Raw genomic sequence first — 22,680 nt, forward strand, 5'->3', positions numbered from 1 at the left:
AAAGAAATCAAATACTTATTTTAGAAAAAGGGAAACTATGACATTGATTAAGTGGTTATGTACAATGTATTTGGTGCTGTTACAGTGCTTTGATGTATTCAGTGTAGTTAATTATTTAAATTCATTGGTTGCTACAGCATACGTCAACACATCCCATTTTTTAGCCATCTTTCAAGAGGTCTTTCACATAAAAGACTGCAGATTTCTAAAGTTTGGGAGTACTTTAAACTAAAGCCAAATGACACTGTGTTCTGTACACTCTGTAAATGTGAAATGGCGTATCATAGCAGCTATACAGGAGTGTCTAAGACACAAGCATTCCAGAGTTTTCTGTAAAGACAGCGCCCAGACAGCGGTGAAAGTTCTAATTACTTTCGTTCATTCGGTTTGGTAAATCACTGCATTCTACAAATCATTTAACTTTCTGAGCGCTGAACTTCATAAAGGACCCGTCACCCCGACAATAATGCAGTAGAAGGCAAGTGCTGAGTACTTTTTAATTTTTCTCAGAGGAAGCTTATAATTAGTAAAAAAGATATGATCTTAAAGTAAAATACGTTGTGACAGGAACAGTGCAGAGTAAGCAGGACAACATTGTTTGCTGGCGATTATAGTGAGGTTTATGATACGTTACTTTACTCCCATTTTATTTTAGTTTGTTTTTTTGCCATAGTTTTTGTTATATAATCTGAATTGTTAATTGAATTGATAAGTTGTGTTCAAGTGTTACTGAAACTGATCTTCACACCAATGTTGGACTGTTAAACAGACTGTTCGTGTGTTATTGAAATCTGATTCAAACAAACTCCACTGGTACTTGATCTTACGTATTTGCAATTATGTTGTATTGCTAAGCAGATCAGATCTGTAATATCAGATTCAAATTGCACTACTTTTATAATCAAATGTTTATTCATGAACTGAAATTACACTGTACAATAAAGTTTTTGCTTCTTGAACACTGTTGGGTGTTTCTTATAGATTTTTGGGTGCTGATCATGAATATCACATCACAATTTATCCAGCACATACCATTTCAGTTTTGTCAGGATTTGTTCTTCTATTTGTATCCAAACATTTTTGCTCCTGTAAGTGACTTATCAACAACGGTTTGTGCAGCCTGGCATGTCCAGGTATGGGATCAGGTCAGGTTGGAAGCTGTTCTGTGGAAGTTGACATCCTGGGCAGGTGTGAACGAGCTTGACGCTGTCTCAGCGTTATATAAAGGTGGCTTGCATACACCGATCCTGCTCATTTGGTTCATATAGATACTCCGTGTGTATGTATAGTATCAGTATAGTATTAGTATAGTATCTGTAGCAATATAACAGTACATAAGCTTAATGCTATAGATGTTTCGGTGTCGGCCGATATGTCTTGTCAATGTTGTAACATCCGCGATACATTCTGCTATATCTGTGGCGAATATACACTTGCGCCTCAGAGACGTTGGATGACTGCTGTTGTGAAGAAAGCTTATCATCTGTATTTCGGCTGGTGATCAAGACAAGGAATGGGCGCCTCACATTTGCTGTGCGACATGTGCTGTCACTCTGAGAGCCTGGCTCAGAGCCACTCGAAAGACGATGTCGTTTTCTGTTCCGATGATATGGCGAGAACAGAAAGACCATGTGATGGACTGTTACTTCTGTTTGACTAATGTGTCTGGTTTCAGTAACAAGAAGTCAATTGAAAATCCTAATCTGCCTTCAGCAATGAGACCCGTGCCACATGATGACAGTCTTCCAATTCTGAAACCAAAATGTCTGTGTTTCGAGGCCAACATCATGATATAACCACTTTTTTTGCACAAGTCGACAGTCTCTGTTTCTGTTGTGACATTGAAGGATTGTTCTCGGCCTTGGGTTGTGATCACAACCCAGAAGTGTGGCGTCTCTTCATTGATTCATCAATGTTAAACTTGAAAGCTGTTCTGCTACACAATGGCAACGTTTATCCTTCAGTACCTGTTGGCTATGCAGCATACATGAAAGAAACATATGAGAATATGGAACTGTCGCTGAAGCACATCCAGTATAGCAGGTACAACTGGAATATCTGTGGAGATCTTAAAGTCGTTGCTCTGTTACTAGGACTGCAGCCCGGAGATACAAAGTACTGTTGTTTCATCTGTGAATGGGACAGCCGTGCCAAAGAGTCGCACTATTCTCGACAGAACTGGCCACTCCGCGAAAAGTTAGTTCCAGGACAGAAAAATGTGGCACATGAATCACTTGTTGACCTGGCAAAGATATTTTTGCCTCCTCTTCACATAAAACTGGGACTCATGAAGAATTTCATGAAAGCACTGAACAAGGAGGGCGAAGGTTTTCGTTATTTAAGACACATGTTCCCAAGAATAACTGACGCCAAGATCAGAGGGCATTTTTGTTGGCCCCCAAATCAGACATGTTATGAATGAAAAGCGGTTTAAAGATCTCTTAGTTGCGCCGGAAAAAATTGCCTGGAAAGCCTTCAAAGACATTGTTGACAATTTTCTGGGCGATTACAGAGCCCCAAACTCCATTCAGCTGGTAGACAAACTTCTCAAAGCATACAAGACAATGAAGTGCAACATGTCACTTAAGAGTTCCTACGTGATGTAGTAAAACCAAAACTATATTTGTGCATACCCAGTAGGTACCTGTCACAATCAGCAAAACTTTTTAGGAAGCAAGACTTTTCAAAAAATTGTTGTGCAGTGAAATTTTGATTTGAAAAGATTTTGAGTTTGCATCCCTTTTTTCAATTTGAAACACAATACAGTGTTGATATTCTAACGATAAATGTTTGTCAGGTTTGCATTTTGGTACTTGTTAGATTTTCAACTGAGTAATACAAATTATTATTGTGGACCAACAAGTTTGTTACGTGTTCTGCTGCTTTATTCTATTAAAAGAACTCAGAACCACAGATGGCTTATTACATGTGGTGTTTACTTCCTCCATCGATATTCCATAACTAGCCGTGCCCCGTGGCCCCACCATGTATAGTGAAACAGGACAGTGAGGAGGTCTCAGCCCGACTCCCCACTCCTGACGTCACTCTTCCTCCTCCCCTCGGCCTGCAGGCTCTGTCTCGGATTAGCACGAATATATCGTTCCTGCAAGCGAACTACAATTCTTAGCGCGATGAGAGAAGTCACAGAATCAAACGGAATGTTCAAGGAAATGATAGAAAAAAACCCTTAAGTAGTTCTCTCGTTCGCTAGCTAAGCAGAGGTAAGGTGCATGCCCCATGACTGGCGCGTGAGTGAGGAGGGCCGCGCCCCCCTTCCCTCAGCCTGCTCCGTGTCGCTCAGATTTGCGCAAATAAATCGGTACCACAAGAGAACTACGATACTTAATGCAATGAGAGAAGTCGCAAAATCAACGGAATGTTCAAGCGAGATATAGAAAAAAAGCCGATCTAAATCTGTTAAGTAGGTCTCTTGTGAAAAGAGACAGACAGACAGACGGATGTTGGATTTTATATACAGTATATATATATATATATATATATATATATATATATATACAGTATATATATATATATATATATATATATATATATTGTGAAGGATTGCCGGCTTTCTACTCCGGCCCTCACCCCCAGGCCGCCAGGAGGAGCACTCCCGACAGCATGAACGTGCCCCGAATTCCAGCAGGGCATCATGGACTCTGTAGTTTATATGCACAGCCCTGCTGGATACCATGGGGGCCTCCAGGAGTCGCTGTAGGGAGGTTGTCGGACTCTTATGTGCCCTATAACCCGGAGGTGCGTCAAGATCACATGACAGGCAGAAACGACGTGCCTCCGGGGTGAAGAAGAGTTTTTATATGACCCGGAAGTGTTCCTAGTCACGTGGACAGAGAGGACGAAACACTTCCGGATCAGGACTATAAAAGGACTATGGGAAATCCCAGATGTCGAGCTGAGCTGGGTGGAAGGGTGGCAACGCGTCTGGGAGTGTGGAGGATTGATTATTGTGTATTGTTTATTATTGAGTATTGTGGAGAGGAGGGTGCTTTGTGCACAATTATTATTATTAATAAATCATTATTTGGACTTTTACCTGGTGTCTGGAGTCGACTCTGAGGGTTCAAGGGGTCACGGAGACCCTCAATCTACCACAATATATATATATATATATATATATATATACAGTGGGTACGGAAAGCATTCAGACCCCCTTCAATTTTTCACTCTTTGTCATATTGCAGCCATTTTCTAAAATCATTTAAATTAATTTTTTCCCTCATTAATGTACACACAGCACCCCATATTGACAGACAAAAAAAAGAATTTTTGAAATTGTTGCAGATTTATTAAAAAAGTAAAACTGAAATATCACCTGGTCCTAAGTATTCAGACCCTTTGCTCAATATTTAGTACAAGCACCCTTTTGAACTAATACAGCCAGGAGTCTTCTTGGGAAAGATGTAACAAGTTTTTCACACCTGGATTTGGGGATCCTCTGCCATTCCTCCTTGCAGATCCTCTCCAGTTCTGTCAGGTTGGATGGTAAACGTTGGTGGACAGCCATTTTTAGGTCTCTCCAGAGATGCTTAATTGGGTTTAAGTCAGGGCTCTGGCTGGGCCATTCAAGAACACTCACAGAGTTGTTGTGAAGCCACTCATTCGTTATTTTAGCTGTGTGCTTAGGGTCATTGTCTTGTTGGAAGGCAAACCTTCGGCCCAGTCTGAGGTCCTTAGCACTCTGGAGAAGGTTTTTGTCCAGGATATCCCTATACTTGGCCGCATTCATCTTTCCCTCGATTGCAACCAGTCGTCCTGTCCCTGCAGCTGAAAAACACCCCCACAGCATGATGCTGCCACCGCCATGCTTCACTGTGGGGACTGTATTGGACAAGTGATGAGCAGTGCCTGGTTGTCTCCACACATACCGCTTAGAATTAAGGCCAAAAAGTTCTATCTTGGTCTCATCAGACCAGAGAATCTTATTTCTCACCATCTCAGAGTCCTTCAGGTGTCTTTTAGCAAACTCCATGCGGGCTGTCATGTGTCTTGCACTGAGGTATGTGTGGAGACAACCAGGCACTGCTCATCACTTGTCCAATACAGTCCCCACAGTGAAGCATGGCGGTGGCAGCATCATGCTGTGGGGGTGTTTTTCAGCTGCAGGGACAGGACGACTGGTTGCAATCGAGGGAAAGATGAATGCGGCCAAGTATAGGGATATCCTGGACAAAAACCTTCTCCAGAGTGCTAAGGACCTCAGACTGGGCCGAAGGTTTGCCTTCCAACAAGACAATGACCCTAAGCACACAGCTAAAATAACGAAGGAGTGGCTTCACAACAACTCTGTGAGTGTTCTTGAATGGCCCAGCCAGAGCCCTGACTTAAACCCAATTGAGCATCTCTGGAGAGACCTAAAAATGGCTGTCCACCAACGTTTACCATCCAACCTGACAGAACTGGAGAGGATCTGCAAGGAGGAATGGCAGAGGATCCCCAAATCCAGGTGTGAAAAACTTGTTGCATCTTTCCCAAGAAGACTCCTGGCTGTATTAGCTCAGAAGGGGGCTTCTACTAAATACTGAGCAAAGGGTCTGAATACTTAGGACCATGTGATATTTCAGTTTTTCTTTTTTAATAAATCTGCAACAATTTCAAAAAATCTTTTTTTTGTCTGTCAATATGGGGTGCTGTGTGTACATTAATGAGGGAAAAAATTAATTTAAATGATTTTAGCAAATGGCTGCAATATGACAAAGAGTGAAAAATTGAAGGGGGTCTGAATACTTTCCGTACCCACTGTATATACAGTACTGTGCAAAAGTTTTAGGCAGGTGTGAAAAAATGCTGTAAACAAAGAATGCTTTCAGAAATATAAATAATGATTGCTTATTGCTATCAATTTACAAAATGCAAAGTGAGCGAACAAAAGACAAATCTAAATCAAATCAATATTTGGTGTTCGTACCTTTTGCCTTCAAACCAGCATCAATTCTTGTAGGTCCACTTGCACAAAGTCGGGGATTTTGTAGGATTCTAGTCAGGTGTCTGATCAACCAATTCTACCAAACAGGTGCTAATGATCATCAATGTCACACGTAGGTTGAAACACAGTCATTAACTGAAACAGAAACAGCTGTGTAGGAGGCTTCAAACTGGGTGAGGAACAGCCAAACTCTGCTACCAAGGTGAGGTTGTGAAGACAGTTTCATGTCATGGCAAGATTGAGCACAGCAACAAGACACAAGGTAGTTCTACTGCATCAGCAAGGTCTCTCCCAGACAAAGATTTCAAAGCAGACTGGGGTTTCAAGATGTGCTGTTCAAGCTCTTTTGAAGAAGCACAAAGAAATGGGCAACGTTGAGGATCGTAGACGCAGTGGTCGGCCAAGGAAACTTAGTGCAGCAGATGGAAGACACATCAAGCTTATTACCCTTCGAAATCGGAAGATGTTCAGCAGTGCCATCAGCTCAGAACTGGCAGAAACCAGTGGGACCCAGGTACACCCATCTACTGTCCGGAGAAGTCTGGCCAGAAGTGGTCTTCATGGAAGAGTTGCAGCCAAAAAGCCATACCTCCGATGTGGAAACAAGGCCAAGCGACTCAAGTATGCACAAAAACATAGGAACTGGGGTGCAGAAAAATGGCAGCAGGTGCTCTGGACTGATGAGTCAAAATTTGAAATATTTGGCTGTAGCAGAAGGCAGTTTGTTCGTCGAAGGGCTGGACAGCGGTACAATAATGAGTGTCTGCAGGCAACAGTGAAGCATGGTGGAGGTTCCTTGAATGTTTGGAGCTGCATTTCTGCAAATGGAGTTGGAGATTTGGTCAGGATTAATGGTGTTCTCAATGCTGAGAAATACAGGCAGATACTTATCCATCATGCAATACCATCAGGGAGGCATATGATTGGCCCCAAATTTATTCTGCAGCAGCACAACGACCCCAAACATACAGCCAAAGTCATTAAGAACTATCTTCAGCGTAAAGAAGAAAAAGAAGTCCTGGAAGTGATGGTATGGCCCCCACAGAGCCCTGATCTCAACATCTTCGAGTGTGTCTGGGATTACATGAAGAGACAGAAGGATGTGAGGAAGCCTACATCCACAGAAGATCTGTGCTTAGTTCTCCAAGATGTGTGGAACAACCTACCAGCCAAGTTCCTTCAAAAACTGTGTGCAAGTGTACCTAGAAGAATTGATGGTGTTTTAAAGGCAAAGGGTGGTCACACCAAATATTGATTTGATTTAGATTTCTCTTTTGTTCATTCACTGCATTTTGTTGATTGATGAAAATAAATGATTAACACTTCCATTTTTGAAAGCATTCTTTGTTTACAGCATTTTTTCACACCTTCCTAAAACTGTTGCACAGTACTGTATATATATATATATATATATATATATATATATATATATATATATATACACACACACAGTGAGGAACATAAGTATTTGAACACCCAGCAATTTTGCAAGTTCTCCCTCTTAGAAATCATGGAGGAGTCTGAAATTCCCATTGTAGATGCATTCCCACTGTGAGAGACAGAATGTAAAAAACAAATTCAGGAAATCACATTGTATGATTTGTACAAAATTTATTTGTATTGCAAGTATTTGAACACCTGAGAAAATCAGTGTTAATATTTCTTACAGAAGCCTTTGTTTGCAATTAACGTTTCCCGTAGTTCTTGACCAGGTTTGCACACACACTGCAACAGGGATTTTGGCCCACTCCTCCACAAAGATCTCCTCTAGATCTGTCAGGTTCCGGGGCTGGCGCTGAGCAACACAGAGTTTCAGCTCCCTCCAAAGATTTTTGATTGGATTTAGGTCTGGAGACTGGCGAGGCCACTCCAGAACCTTGATATGCTTCTTACGGAGCCACTCCTTGGTTATCCTGGCTGTGTGCTTCGGGTCATTGTCATGTTGAAAGACCCAGCCACGACCCATCTTCAGTGCTCTGACTGAGGGAAGGAGGTTGTTGCTCAAAATCTCACAATACATGGCCCCATTCATCCTCTCCTTAAAACAGTGCAGTCATCCTGTCCCCTTCGCAGAAAAGCACCCCCAAAGCATGATGTTTCCACCCCCATGCTTCACAGTAGGGATGGTGTTCTTGGGATGCAACTCCTCCTTCTTTTTCTTCCAAACATGGCGAGTGAAGTTTAAACCAAAAAGTTCTATTTTGGTCTCATCTGACCACATGACTTTCTCCCATGTCTCCTCTGGATCATCCAGATGGTCATTGGCAAACTTCAGACGGGCCTGGACATGTGAGGACTTGAGCAGGGGAACCTTCCGTGCAATGCGTGATTTGAAACTATGACGGCATAGTGTTCTACCGACAGTGACCTTTGAAACTGTGGTCCCAGCTCTCTTCATGTCATTGACCAGCTCCTCCCGTGTAGTTCTGGGCTGATTCCTCACCTTTCTTATCATCTGTGATACCCCACGAGATGAGATCTTGCATGGAGCCCCAGTCCGAGGGAGATTGACAGCCGTCTTTAGCCTCTTCCATTTTCTGACAATTGCTCCAACAGTTGATCTATTTTCACCAAGCTGCTTGGCAATTGCCCCATAGCCCTTTCCAGCCTTGTGGAGGTCCACAATTTTGTCTCTGGTGTCTTTTGACAGCTCTGTGGTCTTGCCCATGGTAGTAGTTGGAGTCTGACTGACTGTGGGCTGGACAGGTGTCTTTAAAGAGCTCAGACAGGTGCTACTAATTAAGATTACTAAGTGGAGTAGAGGTGGACTTCTTAAAGGCAGAGTAACAGGTCTTTGAGAGCCAGAATTCTTGCTGATTGCCAGGTGTGCAAATACTTATGTGCAGCAGTGCAATACAAATAAATTCTGTACAAATCATACAATGGGATTTCCTGAATTTGTTTTTTACATTCTGTCTCTCACAGTGGGAATGCACCTACAATGTGAATTTCAGACCCCTCCGTGATTTCTAAGTGGGAGAACTTGCAAAATCGCTGGGTGTTCAAATACTTATGTTCCTCACTGTATATATATATATATATATATATATATATATATATATATATATATATATATATATATATATATATATATTTGTAGTTGGAGATCCACGAAGGGAGAAAAAACGAATCACGTATCATAAAATAGTTTTTATTCCTGAGCTTTCAACCCATATCAGGGGTCTTCATCAGAGGATAATGCTTAGACTTACAAGAATCAAAGGCAATATATAGCAACACATTCAGCATTGGGGGGGGGGTGGGTGGCGGTGACTAAGTCAGTATGATCAATTGGAGGAGTGTATAGTTTAATTATTGTGTATATGTCCTTCTTAAGTTGGCATATGCTGGGTTTATGTCCAAGTGTCTGTTGATGGCGTTTTCATCTGATAGCCAAGACTCGGCCAACTCTCTGGCACTTGTTGTACTGGCCTTAAATTTTACTTTTACGTACAGAACCCCCACCCCACCTGGCATTCACTCCCGCATCACCATAATGTGTCAGAAGGCACGGCACGCACCCTGACCAAGTGGGGCATCAAAATAGCACATAAACCCACCAACAATCTGTGCATGGTCCTGTTTAATGCTAAAAACAAGAAATCGACAGCCGAAACGCAGTTTATAGTATCCCATGCAATTCTTGCTCAGCTGTATACATAGGACAAACGTCAAAAAAAATCTCAACACGTGTACAGGAACATCGCAACGGCGTCAGAAGAAAGGACGCACTATCTTTGATATATGCACATACTAAATCGACAGGACACACATTCAACTGGGACAACGTGAAAGTAAAATTTAAGGCCAGTACAAAAAGCGCCAGAGAGTTGGCCGAGTCTTGGCTATCAGATGAAAATGCCATCAACAGACACTTGGACATAAATCCAGCATATGCCAACTTAAGAAGGACATATGCACTTTAATTTAACGATACACCCCCCCCCCCCCCACTTGATCATACGGACTTAGTCACCTCCACCCCCCCCCCCCCATACTGAATGTGTTGCTATATATTGCCTTTGATTCTTGTAAGTCTAAGCATTATCCTCTGATGAAGACCCCTGATAGGGGTTGAAAGCTCAGGAATAAAACTATTTTATGATACGTGATTCGTTTTTTCTCCCTTTGTGGATCTCCAACTGCAAATATGCAAACCGTATCACAGACCTTCTCTTCCATATATATATATATATATATATATATATATATGTATAGCATTTTTAATGTAGGTAGATCATTTTGACCTGGTCATTTTAAAAGTAGCTCGCAAGCCGAAAAAAGTGTGGGCACCCCCAACATGGAGGGTTAGTGGCAGAATTGCCACTCCAGCCACTGTAAAAATAAAACACTGTGTGCTGTTCCCCGAGCTGGCACGATTATAATATGTGCTGCTGTCCTAGAGCGGCAGCAAAGAGAAAGAAAAAAATAAAGAAATGATCCGGTGGGGCGAGCGACCAACACTACTTCCTTACTATACCAGACCAAGTACAGAAACACACCAGTAAAGGCAGAGTTAAGTTAAAAAATGATTATTATAAGAAATTCCGCACACTTAAACAAAAACCCCTATATACATATTATTGCGCTACAGCAATACACACAAATCACGGCACCAAACACTCAACCACATACACCACTAATACATAAATATGAGAAAGAGAAAAGAAAAATGGAAAGCATTCAGAGTCCTTTAAATAGTCAGCGTCAGGGATGACCAGCTACAATGATGCGCCGAACCATACCTCCCGTTCAGGGAAACGTACTGCTAAACAGTCCCTTGTGCTGGCTCTCCCAAATGCCGTCAACATAAAAGGAAATTAATTTGCCCAGAAATGAACCCGGGTTCACCTGACATTTTCCACGCAGGGCGAATAGCTTTCCCTCTTTCCTTTTATGGCTCTGCACTCTCTTCTCTCTCCTCACCTTTTTCCTGCCACACATTTACATAACGTTGGCTCCTCCCCATACAATCTCCAAGTCAGGTGCTCTCTTCCCCCATGTACCATTGGCTGGCCTTACAAATTCAGCCATTCTAGGTGATAGATGGCCGGGAACTTTGCCCGGCTGGGACGCCCTTTTAATATGAATATTTAATATGATATATCACCAACAGTACCTCCTTCGGGACACGTCGGGGCCACGTGACGGGAGCTTAGATGCTTCACCTTGCGCGGGCCCTTGGCCACCACCAGGGGGCGCATGGACAGTTCCAGAGCCGTGGTCTACAGCAGCGTTTCTCAACCTTTAAGTATTTGCGACCCGAGTTTTCATAACAGTTTTAATCGCACATCCCTAACGTTTTTTTAAAACCCTAATAAAATTTATTCCTATATTTTTTGCTGCCGATACACCGCTACAAGTTTAAAATTTTCCTATGAATAGCGAAATTACGCCACGTATGGCAACATTCGTGCCCCCTTTTTTGTTACTTTATGGGGCGCGCCCCACAGTTTGAGAACCACTGGTCTACAGCACTTCCGTCACACCTGGAAGTGCTACCAGTAGTGGAGCCGGATTCTTTTGCAGCACTTGTGCCACACCCAGAAGGGAATATGATGGAGGAGCACCTGGAGCACTTCCAGGTGCTGTATAAAAGAGGCCACCTCACTCCTGCAAGACGGCCAGAATTGGGTGGAGGAGGACGAGGTTGAGAGTGAGGAGTGGAGGTGGCAGAAGAAAGGATTGAGTTGAGTTTATTAGAGCACGGTGTTGTGTGCAGGACATTGAAAATAAATAAATGTGTGTGTTCTGGACATTCTGGGTCTGTGTGTCTGTCTGTAGATGGCCTATTTTCTACACCAGGGGTCCTCAATCACGGTCCTGGAGGGCCGCAGTGGCTGCAGGTTTTTGCTCCAACCCAATTTCTTAATAAGAAGCACTTATTGCTCAAGTAAAACTCCTGCTTCACTTTAGTTGTCTCGCTTGTTAAGATTTAGAACCATTATTGCTTATTTTAGTCTTAAACAGCTGCAGTCTTGGTTTTTAATCGCCTAATTAGCAATAACATGCAAATGACAAAAGAGACCAGCATTTCTCCATTTAACTTGTCACCATTTACACCTCTGTGTGTATTTATCATGCACTATTGGGTTTAATGAAATACTTGGAAGGAAAGTGAAGAGAATTACTCATTCATTTTAGACTTCAAATCATTAGGATGATATCCTTTGTAGCAGTAGAGGGCGCTATTGTCCTCTTGAACCCTCAGGTACCACGCCAAACACCAGGTACATTTACATTTACATCATTTAGCAGACGCTCTTATCCAGAGCGACTTACAACAGTGTTTGTTAGTTTTTTTCGCATACCCCTTGGGGTCAGAGCGCAGGGTCAGCCATTGTACAGCACCCCCTGGAGCAATTACAGGTTAAGGGCCTTGCTCAAGGGCCCAGCAGAGTAGGATCTCTTTTGGCACTGACGGGGATTCGAACCGGCAACCTTCGGGATACCAGCACAGATCCTTAGCCTCAGAGCCACCACTCCGCGCACAGGTAAAAGTCCAAGACTTGTTCTTATTATTATAATAATGTGCACCAAGCACCCTCCACTCCACACTACTCATAAACACTATACAATACTTTAAATACACAATCACTAATACAATTCTCACTCCTCCTCTCCCAGACACTTAGCCACCCTTCCTCCCAGCTCAGCTCCTCGAGTTGTGGTGGCTGGCCCTTTTTATAGCCCACCCGGAAGCATTCCAGGTGCTTGACCACCTGGTCCTAATTGCATTTTTGGGTGGGGCCGAAGAGTCGTCCAGCCAGGCTGCTGAACCCAGACAGCCCCCCCTAGCGGCCACCCCGGGCCCCAACCAGGCTGTGGAGGACTCCATCTCTCATGGAGCCCTGCGGGAGGTTGGGGTATCACCGTTGGCCAGGGAGGCTGCCACCAAGTGACCCGGGGGAGTTACTGAGCTGTTCATGGCTGCTCTCCTGGAATATAAGCAGCAGGGGCTGTCCACCACACCTTAGAAAGGGGAAGAAAATCAAGGATACGAGGATTACCTGACATAGCAGAGTTAAAGCACTAACAAGCCATGAAACTAAATTATTGGCAAGAATTGCTTTCTAATTAAGCCACCGGGTTAGAACAAAAACCTGCAGCCACTGCGGCCCTCCAGGACTGTGATTGAGGACCCCTGTTCTACACCACCATTATCAGGAATGGGGAAAGGTGACAGTGACACACACACACACACAAATTCAAGACAACCGTTACAACTGTTCTATTCATTCCATTCGAACTGGTGCGGTGCTGAGGTGTCACCCGTTGCGTAGCTGCTCTTTAACTCTTAATTTGGGATCCTTAGGTGGTTCAACGTGTTGCGAGTGCGACAATGCGCTGTATCAATGCCTGCTCCTCACATAGAGTCCTTTAAATTATTTCAAATGCTATTTAGATCAACAGAAATGATCTTGTATTATATCTGTTTTTAGCATGTTAAAGCTAAAATAGTTTCCTTCTACATATCCCAGTTATGTTTTTTAAGCTTACGCGCTGAATTTTAACAAAATGTCCAGAATGTTTCTGCAGCACGTCAAGTTATAAGAAATAAAACTAAACCTTCCATTAGCTGTGTGGTCATTCAAGCAAGATCGTTCTGTTCTTATTTTAAGCGACTACCCATGATATTTCAATGCATAAATGTTTTTCTGTTTCTCATTTAAAATAGACACATTGCTTGTAACGTAAGTGAAGGATGTGAAAAGAAACCAAAACCGTGTAACACGTGCAATTAATGTCTGATAACTCAGAGTCCGTTTGTGTTTCAAACACCTACAGGGTAGTGTTATAATAAGTCTGTTATAATATTAAGTTTAATGTCACTGTCTCTGTGCAGACATTTTAAATCTGTTTTTCTTTTCTTTGTACATGCATAGCTGAGCCAGATTTAGTACAAAGGGGCTCAGCATTTAGAATAGGACAAGATAGACAAAGACAGCTGGAGGAATGTATAGTCCGCCTAAAGACAGGCGTATACTATCTTGTCCTCTGTTAACAGCACAAAATCTTCTTTCCTTGTTTGGAAATGGACTATTCGCCGACGTGGGGGCCTGCACATGGAGGAACCAGTAGAAAAGACTTGGACATCAGCCAAACACTTTGAAGCTGACGGATGGATGGGCGATATCGTTATCCGTCCTGAAAAGCCTTCCAGCGCAGGGACGAAAGATGGAAGACTGTATAGATCGAGATCCTATCTTGGTATGTCTTGCTATAGGCTTCCCGTCTGTAATGCCGCATAAATTGTCATTAAAGAAAGCCAAGTTATTTTCTCTTATCACTATGGGAGAGGTATCGCCTTTTAATATCATATCTATATAGTTTTCAGTTACTTAAAACGCCACAATTACAAAAGAACTGATTCCAACTAGGGAGGTATTGCCCCCTAAAAGGAAACAGGTAGTCAGTGCGTCACACTACTGCATACTGAGAATGGGGGTTCTGCTCCTTTTTGCCAGTTAAACATTACTTTTTCAATTATAACAAGACAGACTTATCAGTAAATATACATTTTTTCTATGCTTAAGACATTGAATTCTTTATCCATAACTTCCTGTTCAAGCTACTTTATGCCCACTGTATCATTGATGCTTGAGGATTTCCAAGCATTTGTCAGAGTGTAGGTTCTGCAAAAAAAGCACAGTCTACATTTCTGTGGGTTAAACATTTTCTCTTGTATTGTTTCTGCACCACCATTACATAGGCGGAGTGGTGGCTCTGAGGCTAAGGATCTGCGCTGGTATCCCGAAGGTTGCCGGTTCGAATCCCCGTCACTGCCAAAAGAGATCCTACTCTGCTGGGCCCTTGAGCAAGGCCCTTAACCTGTAATTGCTCCAGGGGGCGCTGTACAATGGCTGACCCTGCACTCTGACCCCAAAGGGGTATGCGAAAAAACTAACAAACACTGTTGTAAGTCGCTCTGGATAAGAGCGTCTGCTAAATGATGTAAATGTAAATGTAAATGTACTCACAGAGCATACCTTAGCATGGAACAGTACTGGGACAGGTTTAGAATTCTGCACAATTATAGAGCGATTCCAGCAGCATACTGATGTACTCACTCAAAGGACACATCTTGGACTTGATATGCTGTTCTGGAGTTACCCCCCTTGATTGTACTGCGGATGAACTCCCCATCACAGATCACTTTCTTATTTCACGATTATGAAATAAGATTATGACTCAGGCGCCACCGAGAGTGGCAGCCTTTTCAGCAGCTCCGTGTATTGTGAATTTCCCCTTGGGATTAATAAAGTATCTATCTATTTTGGCACCCGGACGGGGCTCATGCCCGGCCGGGATGCCCAGGAGGACCAGAGGAGGGCTTGTGCCTCCTCCAGACCACGAGGGGGCGACTGCCCTGGTTGCTTTGGGGGCCACGGGTACAGGGCTTAGAAGCTCAACCCTGTAGGGGCCCGTGGTCACCGCCAGGGGGCGTCCCTGTGCCTGATGGACCCTGGACCCCAGCACTTCCGCCACACCAGGAAGTGCTGGGGGGAAGAAGAGAGGGAACACCCGGAGTGCTTCCGGGGAGACAGCCGGCACTTCCGCCACACAGGGGCGTGTCGGGTGGAAGATTGCCGGTGCACACCTGGAGCACATCAGGGTAGGGATAAAAGGGGCCGCCTCCCTTCATTCAAGGCTGGAGTCGGGTGGAAGAGGACGAGGTCTGGAAGGAGAGAGAAGGAGGCGGTCTGAAGGAAAGGCGTTGTGGTATTGGCCTGGACTTTGGGGGGAGTCTGTGGGTTGTGTGGCACAATAACTTTGTAAATAGTGTAAATAAACGTGTGTTGGGTGACAAAAGGATGTCTGTCTGTCTGTGTCCGGGCTGTTCCCCACACTATCTATCTATCTATCTATCTATCTATCTATCTATCTATCTATCTATCTATCTATCTATCTATCTATCTATCTATCTATCTATCTATCTATCTATCTATCTATCTATCTATCTATCTATCTATCTATCTATCTATCTATCTATCTATCTATCTATCTATCTATCTATCTCATTCAATGTTAAACTTGCACTTTCCAACACTAAGCTTTCCCGTTTCTTGTCTTTCCGTACTATTAAGAAAATTAACTTAGACTCTCATCTTCTAGAATTGATTCCCTTATAGACACTCATAATTTATCCACTCCTGAAGAACTGGTCTCACACTCCAACACTGGACTTAATGGTATTCTTAACTCTGTCACTCCATTAAAAACTAGATCTGTTTCTTTCTCCTTTTCTGCTCCCTGGTTCACGCCTGAACTTCGGCTTTTGAAAGCAAAAGGCCGGCAACTCGAACGGTTATATAAAAAAAAACTGGACTCTTTTTTCACAAAGAGATGTATAAAAACCATATACTTTATTACAAGGACTGTATTGCCCAAACTAAATCTAACTATTATACTCACATTCAAATGAAGGTAACACCAAGTCATTGTTTTCACTGCTTAATAATATCACACAACCCCCGGATTCTTTACCTTCTCACCTTTACTCAACTGAATTTTGCAATTCCCTTATGTCCTTTTTTAATGAAAAAATCCAGACGATTCATCAGTCTCTCGGTACAGATTCCTCCAGTACTTTATTTCACCCACCAACTCACTCATTCTCCTCTTTTCAGCTTCCAACTTTCTCAGGAATCTCAGATCTTGTCTTTAAGTCTAAGCCATCCACCTGTCAACTGGACCCCCTCCCTACAGTTCTGGTCAAAGCCTGCCTCCCCTCTCTGGTCCCCCTTATCTCTGCTATAATCCACTCTTCTCTCACTACTGGTACTGTTCTTTCATCTTTGGAAACTGCTGCAATAACCCCAATACTGAAAAAACCTGGTGCCGATCCAGCTAATTTCAGTAATTTTCATCCTATTTCTAATCTACCCTTCATTTCCAAAATTCTTGAAAAAACAGTGACTATTCAACTTCATTCTCATTTATCTCAAAATAATCTGTATGAACAGTTCCAGTCTGGTTTTCATCCCCTCCACAGTACAGAAACGGCACTTATCAGAATGACTAATGACCTCCTTATGGCAGCTGATTCTGGTTTAATCACTATTTTCATCCTCCTTGATCTGAGTGTGGCCTTTGACACTATTTGTCACACTACACTTCTCAATAGATGATCTTCGATTGGCATTACCCACACTGCACTAGATTGGTTCAGATCCTACCTCTCAGGCCGCACTCAGTTTGTTCAGCTTAAAACTTTCACATCCCAACCCACCCCTGTTACTTCAAGTGGGCTCTGTCCTGGGGCCCCATCTTTTCATTATTTACCTCCTTCCCCTTTGGTAATATCTTTAGTAAATATAACATTAGCTTCCACTGTTATGCTGATGACACCCAGCTGTATCTCACTAGCAAACCTACCCTTTCCTTTCCACCCTCCTCGCTTATTGATTGCATAGCAGAAATCAAATCCTGGTTTCCTTCAAATTATCTTTAATTAAATAGTGACAAAATTGAGGTTCTCCTCATTGGTACAAAATCAACATTATCCAAAACTAATCACTTCTCATTTGTTATTGATAATTCCTCTGTCTTCCCTTCCCAACTGGTGTCATCCTTGACAGTACTTTATCCTTTCAGTCCCACATCAGTGACATCTCCCAGTCGTCATATTTCCACTTGCGTAACGTTAATCGTATTCGCCCCTCCCTCACTCCCCACACCACTGCTATCCTTGTTCATAGCCTTGTCACTTCTCATCTGGATTATTACAATTCCCATTTCTTTCTCACAAATCTCTTTATAAGCTTCAACTGGTCCAGAATTCAGCTGCCCGCATCATTATTAGAACCCCCTCTGTTCACCATATCACTCCCGTTTTGCAGCAGCTTCACTGGCTTCCAGTTCAGTTCCGCATTTAATTCAAAATTCTCCTACTAACTTTTAAGGCTATCCACAACCTTGCCCCTCCATATCTGTCTGACCTCCTCCATGTTGCCATTTCCTCCCTTACCCTTAGATCCTTTCTTCATCCACTTGACTGTCCCCTTCGTCCATCTTACCACTATGGAACTCACTGCCATCTGAGCTTAGAAATATTGAATCATTTTTACTTTTCAAAACTAAATTTAAACTCATTTGTTTCAGACTGCTTTGTCTCTTTGATTACAATTGCTCTGTCTAATTTTAATTTTTGTATTTTAGTTTTGTTTATAATCTGTCTTTTATCTATTGTTCGGTGTCCTTCAGTGTTTAGAAAGGCGCCTACAAATAATTAAATGTATTATTATTACTTTTTGGGGTCCTTTTCCCAATATAAGAGTAGTTTTGCCTTGATGATGATTGGTGTAGATCTTTTACAATGAAGCCCTCCACATGATGGTACTCATCAAGACCTGAGTAATCAGAAAGAGGAATTTTTGACTTCTTTCTTTCTCCTTTCTTCCTTCTGCTTCTTTACCCCTCTAACATACTCCTTCAGAGCCATTTCTCCAGCGTGGATTCTTGCGTGACTCTGAAGACCGCTACTCCGGATAAATCCTTTGTCACATTCAGAACAGCAATATGGCCTTTCACTGGTATGAATTCTTGTGTGACTCTGAAGATTGCTAAGCTGGCTAAATCTTTTGCCACATTCAGAATAGCAATATGGCTTTTCTCCAGTATGAATTCTTGTGTGTATCTGAAGATTGGTACTCTTGCTAAATCGTTTGCCACATTCAGAACAGTAATACGGCTTTTCTCCAGTATGATTTCTTGTGTGACTCTGAAGATGGCTACTCCGGTTAAACCTTTTACCACATTCAGAACAGCAATATGGCTTTTCTCCAGTATGAATTCTAGTGTGACTCAGAAGATTGGTACGCTTGCTAAATCTTTTGCCACATTCGGAACAGCAATATGGCTTTTCTCCAGTATGAATTTGAGTGTGATTCTGAAGATCGCTACTCCGGCTAAATGTTTTGCCACATTCAGAACACAAATATGGCTTTTGTCCAGTATGAATTCTTAGGTGTACCTGAAGGTTGCTGTTATAGAAGAAGCTTTTACCACATTCAGAACAGCAATATGGCTTTTCTCCAGTATGAATTCTCATGTGTGCCTGAAGGTTGCTGTTATAGAGGAAACTTTTGCCACATTCAGAACAGCAATATGTCCTTACTCTAGTATGAATTCTTGTGTGACTCTGAAGATTGCTAATCTGGCTAAATCTTTTTCCACAGTAAGAGCAGCTATGCGGTTTTTCTCCAGTATGAATTCTTACGTGCCTTTGAAGCTTGCTGTTATAGAGGAAATGTTTCCCACATGCAGAACAGCAATATGGCTTTGATTTTGAATGAACTGACTTGTTATCTTTACAGTCAGACTTGTTTTTAAAAGTTTCTCCACATTCTTGACCAGTGCACAAAGGCTCTTGATCCGTTTTATGTCCTTGTTTTTGGCCAGCTTTGACAGCTTCTGTCACAGAAAGAGAATTACACTGGAAAGAGAATGTTGTCAAATTTTCTGATTCACTTGTTGATTTCTTCATGTTCTCGTTGATCTGTTTCTGTTCCAGTTTGCACTCAGGAAACGGCTGAGCAGTTGAAAATGGGGAGAAGCCAATATTCACACATAAATCTGCAATGAAACAAAGAATTGAAATATTTTTAAATAAACAAAACTTTAACTTGAGGAAGGTAGCACAATGGTTGCCGTCTCCACCTCACCCGACAGTTCCATTCTCAGAGCAGTCTAAGAAGAGCGCTTATGAAACTGAGACTTGGCTGATTAAGTCTTGCTTGAATAAGCCTTGTTTTCAGATCGAGGCCCAATCAATTTCACAAATGCAAAGTCTTTACCGTCAGCTCAAGATGGACTGAGGCAACCCATTAATTTTGTGCACAGTTGTAAAATGTAAGCAGTGCAGACAGCAGATCACTGTGAGGGCTGAAAGATACATGGAGGAGAGTGCAGTATCTGTAGGCCGAGTATCTGTGACTTGAAGTGTGAATCTGATGGGATGAATAGTGTGTCATGGGACAAAAGAACATGCAACAGGGCCAGTGGCTGTCTTTTCAGAAATATCACTTGATCTGTAATAACATAAAATATATATGTCTACTATTAGTAAAGCAAGAATCTATAAGACAATGCATTGGAGACCAATGCCTGAGTACATTACTGTTTTGAATATCTGCATTGCATAACTAAATATCACTACTCAATTATAAAAGGTCCTCTTTGACTTTTTTTTTTGTTTTTTATTTCGCCTTATACAATTTCTTGTATTAGGAATTTGTTAGTTTCCGCATACCCCTTGAGGTCAGAGCGCAGGGTCAGCCATTGTACAGCGCCCCTGGAGCAATTACAGGTTAAGGGTCTTGCTCAAGGGCCCAGCAGAGTAGGATCTTTTTTGGCAGTGATGGGGATTCGAACTGGCAACCTTCTGGGTACCAGCACAGATCCTTAGCCTCAGAGCCACCACTCCACCCCAACTGGTAAATGTGCTAGTTTATAATTTCAGAATGTCAGCCCTCAAACACTTCAAACAATGACGTATTCAGTGACAATGTGACAAGTGAAAACTGCATATAAGAACATCCTTCAAAATTACTAGAATATTCATTTATATGCAGACATATATCATGCATTTAGTGATTTGTTATGATGCCAACAAAGTGTTGAGTTGAGATGTGCTGAACATGGAAATTCAAATAGAAGCATTGGACACCTGCAATGACATGCAGGAAAACCGACAGCAAGCAAAACCCAAGAAAGAGACAAAATCATACAGAGGAAAACTAGCAAGAATCAAAAATCAAGAATCAAAAAGCAACACATAATAGAGCTGAGCTATTCCTGATTAAATTCAATTATTTATTGTAGACAGTCTTAGTAAAGAACAACAGGAACTGAGAATACCGGGGCTGTGCCTCTAGAAATCTGACGTTGCAGTTAGCAATGAAGCCACGGAATGGCGGCACCGGAAACAAAACAAACATGGTGTTGTAATAAAATAAAGATAACCACATTTAAACAGAACACTTTGAAATAATGACTTTCCGGATTCAGGACACAACCAAAAAGATAGCTGATTAGTTTGCCCTCATCACAATGGCTGATTACACTACATGAGAGGCGACACACGTCAGTGTCGTTTAACAGGACTGCCCTGTGCTCTGATGTGACAAATGATTTGTGTTTTACACACTCGGCCTCTAATGAGCCTGCTGGTGCCGGGCGTCACATGAGTGCAGTCTATTGTGTCGATGACGTTTGGGAAGCCTGAAGAACATCATCTAGTGTCACTGGTACAGATTTGGAGAAATGCACTTTACATGGATTCAGGTGCAAAAAACAAAAAGAAATCTAATGGACGTAAACAATTAGTGTTAAAGTAAAGCATCTGCTCCAGCCAGTTGACTTCACAACGAACAACCTCTCAATTTTTTTTTTTAAGCTGTCAAGAAATTCCACGGGGTCTGTGCTGACCTTTACCAATATTTGTTGTGGACAATCTAAGTTCCCGTATTCATTAGACTTTCCAGGAATGGCCATGTCATGGATGTTCCTTGAGCAGACATGACAATTTTTATACTGAGCATTTCTATTGTTCTGTCAGACCTTAAAAAAAAAAAAAAAAAAAAAAAAAAAAAAATATATATATATATATATATATATATATTGCAACAAAGGCACTATATAGTCGCCGACCCAACACAGACTAACACCAGAAGCAAGAATAAAGGTAAATAAACTTTTATTTTTCATCACCTGTGGGGCACATCTTCCCCGTGTCCCACAGGCAGTACACAGTCCCAAAAGCACCAACCAAAATCGAAACACACACTACTCTTCGCACCACCACTCCTCCCGGCAGGCATTGTCCTCCTCCTCCTCCTGACTCAGGCTCCTGGAGTGGTGGCTGCTGGCCCCTTTTATAGTTCACCCGGATGTGCTTCAGGTGCTTGACCACCTGCCTCCAATTGCACCTCCAGGTGTGGCTGAACTATGGCCCAGATGGGCCCAAGAACCCCTGCACCGCCTCCAGGTGGACACCCCGGATCCCAACAGGGCTGTGAAGAACTCCATCTCCCATGGAGCCCTGCGGGTATCTGAGGCACCACAGTCACCCAGGGGAGCTGCCACCAAGTGGTCCGGGGGAGGTACTGTGCAGCCCATGGTTGCTCCCCTGGCACATACACAGAAGGGGCGTATTGCACTGGCATAGGCCCCAGCCGGCAGTCACAGTACATGATTTTTTATATGATAGATATATATTACTTACTCAATGCAACCTCTAACATCCAAGTTAGTTATACTGTTCCCTGCTAAAAAGGCAGCTAAAACCCATAAGTAGTTAGAAAGCAATTCCACCTCCTATCTGTGCAAATTGATATCAGCTGAGTTAGTTCATATTGATGGGCGATAAAAAGGTGTTTTGCTACCAAGGTGTCCCACGAGAAATATCTCATGATGGGTAAAAGCAAACAGCTCACCCAAGACCTACACAACCTGATTGTTACAAACCATCACAGTGGAATGGGTTATAGGCGTATTTCAAAACTTGTGAATCTACCAGTAAGCACCACTATCTGTAACCTGAAGGAACTTCACTCCACCATCAACCGGCCACACACAGGATCTCCTCGGAAGATTTCTGAGAAGGGAGTCAGAAGGAGAGTCAGAAAAGTAGCCCAAGAGCCAAGGACCACTCAGAAAAAGAGCTCCAGAAAGACTTGGAGGCAGCAGGTACAACAATAGGCACTGCACTCTGCCAACATGACCTCTATGCG

The 22,680-nt window shown here is 42.5% G+C and overlaps 1 protein-coding gene across 1 annotated transcript in view; it reads right to left on the minus strand.

Annotated features, from left to right (window-relative positions):
* Nucleotides 1-18,305: 18,305 nt before the first annotated feature.
* The window catches only part of LOC114641707 (zinc finger protein OZF-like), a 36,905-nt gene continuing 32,530 nt past the window's right edge, over nucleotides 18,306-22,680 (minus strand). The window contains exon 4 of the mRNA XM_028790732.2: nucleotides 18,306-19,522. Coding sequence (XP_028646565.1) covers nucleotides 18,306-19,522 — 1,217 coding nt within the window. The remainder of the gene's footprint in view (nucleotides 19,523-22,680) is intronic.

Source organism: Erpetoichthys calabaricus, chromosome 5, assembly GCF_900747795.2.
Source record: "Erpetoichthys calabaricus chromosome 5, fErpCal1.3, whole genome shotgun sequence".
Classification (NCBI taxonomy): Eukaryota; Metazoa; Chordata; class Cladistia; order Polypteriformes; family Polypteridae; genus Erpetoichthys; species Erpetoichthys calabaricus.